Here is a 3,403-nt window from a genome sequence, read left to right on the forward strand (position 1 = left end):
GTGGTGAATACATGTTCGCTGGGCCCTGCAGACAGTGGGACACAGCGAGGACTCTGGTCTGCCCCAGCACACCAGGCCGTGTTCTTTGTAGGTACCTCTGGTGACAGTTCTGTTCTGGGAAAAGGTCCTCTATCTAAATTCTCTTAGGCAGGAAGGGGGGAAGGTCAAAACGTCTTCCTGAGTCTTTTGTTTCTTAAAAATAAAATAATCTGCATAGCAGAGAGACAAATTTTGGGATGTCAAATTTAGCTTTCTTACATATGACACAAGAAATTGTGGAATGGAGTGATGCCCTCCACAGACTGAATGGAAATGAGCATTTTGAATGAAAAGCTCTAACCTCTGGTGCTTTCGCGATTTTTAGTCACGTATATCCATTTTACTTCGGCTCCCAATGAATGTTAACATTGATCTGAGCCATCTGCCTGTGTGACAGTCTGTAGGGCTGGAATGAATTCCGACTGCTCTCGTCCGCCTTGTAACTGATTGCTCACGTAATTCGGAGTGACTTAATGTACTCCCCTCCCGGGGCCTTCCTACATTAAGACTGCGACCTTTCAGTGCCCTCAATTCAGCCGCAGAAAGTGCATTCATCACGTCCTACATAAGAAGGATCTAATTTGCCGTCATCATGTTTTTAAAATATCATTTTATAATGGGCTGGGGTTTGTTTGTTTGTTTGTTTGGTATCACTGGCAAGCTCTACAGAGTACTTGCTTAGAGAAAGCTGCATTCATTCCATTGTTTGTTTAGTTTAGCTTCGTATTGTTTTGCTAAATGCAGTCAAAAGCAAAGTTAGGAGCAATTATTTTGAACGTTAGTCTGAAATTCTATGACCACATAACTTTTAACTAAGGTAAATGCCATGAAGGATAGAAAGAGGGGCTCACGTCCTTCACGGATGATCTCGCCTTGATCGGGGCCCAGTTTGAGGAAGAGGGGGGCAGAGAGAGACGTGGCTGCTGCGTAAAACAACTTACAAGCGTAAGAACACGAAGGCGTCTCCTACAGCTGTTCTGTGAATGACACTTCTCTTCTAAAAGCGGTTCGAGTTTAGAGTTTTAGCAAGAAGTTGTTTAACCTTTAAACTGATATTGCTCCTTGCAAACCCAAGTGTGCAAAGCCAAACGGGAAGGCTTAAGGTCAAAATCGAAAGACTGGTGAAGGGACCTGGACTCCTGAGCTGAGAGACAAACGAACAGTTTGACTGCAGAGGCCCCACAGGAAAATGGTCCCAGAGACGGGTCACAGGAGGAGGGCGACGCCTCAGATCGTAGACACTCCGGGACTCGGTGATTCGGGTGGCCACGGGAACGATTGCTTTGTACACCGGCGCCCTGGCTGGGGTCCACTCGTCACAGAACGCATGCCCACCGCAGCTTAAAACTGCTAGTTTCATTCCTTTCAAGAAAGCACAGCCTCTGAAAGGATCACTTGAATTATCTGGATGTTAATATTGCTCTGAAGCTGTTGGATTTGTTGATGTGACTTTATAATGTCCAGACCCGAACTTAGTAGGACATTGAAATGCTTTGTCATACTGTAATAAACATAATTTTTGAAAACATCCAAATAATTATAGATAAAGGGCATCCTTGTAGCTATAACCCGTGCTTTAAAAAAATAAAAGCCGAATTTATGATAGATTTAGCTTTCATAATCTTTTGTAAGCAGTTTTGCTTTGCTTTAAAGAAAAATGTGCTTAGAAGATCTTTACATCATGTATACGCATTGCCAATTTGTTTTAAAACGTGGCAGCTGGCATTTAGGAGGACATGGTACGACCGTGTCATGTACTAGGCGTCGTAAAAGTGTCAGGAAGTTCTCTGGCAGGTGTGAAGCCTCTGATTTAACTGTCTGGGATGGTTTTTCTGTGTGCAGACCGGCCAGTGGAATAAACGAGACTTTGATCTCTGAAACTGAAAACAAAAGCCGTGAGCATCTCCCACATGAGGGGTACGTGGAAAGCACCACCCTGCAGATCCGACCGGCCGCAGAGTGCCAGTCCAGGGAGTCCTGTGTCACCCTGGTCACGAGTGGAGCTCCCCGTGCCGAGGACCAAGGCCACGGCCCCAGTTCTTCTGGGAGCAGAAAAGAAGAAACGAGCCTGAGCTGCCAGGTGGCTCCCCACGTGCCTGACGCCCCAAGAGGAACCCTAGCGGAGGAGCCTGCGATCTGGGAGCAGGGGGAAGTGGGGTGGCTGGGCCCCGTGCTTGAGCTGCAGCTGTCCCTCTCACAGGAGGGACACAAGGGCACTAGTGCCCCTGTCGTGACTCTCCTGGGAGCTGAAAAATCTCAGTCTCTTGACCCAGATCCTAACTTACACCACAGCGGCACTGTCCACATAAACTCAGTCCCTACCAGCGAGAATGGGGACCCTTCTCTGCGGTCCAGCAAGATAATCCAGCTGTCCAGTGGCCAAGAGCTGGGAGTGACCCCGGGGGCGGAGGCCGGGGGCGCGGGGCCGCCCCGCGTGGAAGTCGTCCTCGGCTGCTCTGACAGGCAGAGGGCGGAAGGCTGCAGGCTCCGGGCAGGAAAGGGGCGTGTGGCTTCTCCAGTGGAAGGGGGGCAGCCCGAAGCACCTCCTTCTCTGGTGTCCTTCGCTCTCGCATCAGAAGGCACCGAGCTGGGAGGGGACCCACCCTCCGAGCGGGATCACAGCAGACCGCACAAGCACAGGGCGCGCCACGCACGTAAGTCCCGCGGGGTCCCTGGCACCTGCCGCTTCGCCTATGTGAGGCTTTCCTTATGTCTTTCATTGGCTTTAAATATATAAATGTGTTAAAGGAAAATCTCATGTATATATATATATGGTGCACGAAATAGCAAACATGAAATTGTGGGGGATGCCAGTTTCTGAAGTGGAAGCAATAAGCTTGGACTTCGTAGTCGTGTTAAATGCTTTTAATGCGCTTTCTTTTCTCCCCAAAGGCACAGGAACTGCTAGAGAAAATAATATCGGTAATGTCGCCTGTTTGATTTGTCTCGGGATGTTGTAATATTTCACGTTTAGATAGCTTATGAGAGTATCTGCACTGACGTGGACTCTGCGTTTAAATGTCCAAACTGCTGAGTCTGCTGCCCGGAGGTGTCTGTAAAACACTGGCTGCACCACTGATATTAAAAGCAGAGCCTCATTTTGAAAAAAAATTAGTGTGCAGCTTGATGATGCTTGCAGAAGTGAGTTGATGGACAAGGACATGTGGAATACTGAGCAGTTACATGATCCTCTCTGCCCTGTTAAGTCTTCACTCGACTGCACAGCGTCCCGTCTTCCTTCTGGGCACAGAAGTCAGTCTCCAGGGCCATGCGGAGGCGTTTAAATGTCTCCAGGCAGAGGACGTGTTTGAGTTCAAAGCTTTGTTTGCAGTGTTTCGTTTTACCCAGGGGACTGATGAGGGAA

General features: G+C 48.6%; 1 protein-coding gene across 1 annotated transcript in view; it reads left to right on the forward strand.

Annotated features, from left to right (window-relative positions):
• The first annotated feature begins 1,465 nt into the window (after positions 1-1,465).
• Positions 1,466-3,403, forward strand: part of SYNPO2 (synaptopodin 2) — a 25,477-nt gene continuing 23,539 nt past the window's right edge. The window contains 1 exon segment of the mRNA XM_025050920.1: positions 1,466-2,693. Coding sequence (XP_024906688.1) covers positions 1,697-2,693 — 997 coding nt within the window. The 5' untranslated portion in view covers positions 1,466-1,696.

The sequence above is a fragment of the Pteropus alecto genome, unplaced genomic scaffold (assembly GCF_000325575.1).
Source record: "Pteropus alecto unplaced genomic scaffold, ASM32557v1 scaffold17, whole genome shotgun sequence".
Classification (NCBI taxonomy): Eukaryota; Metazoa; Chordata; class Mammalia; order Chiroptera; family Pteropodidae; genus Pteropus; species Pteropus alecto.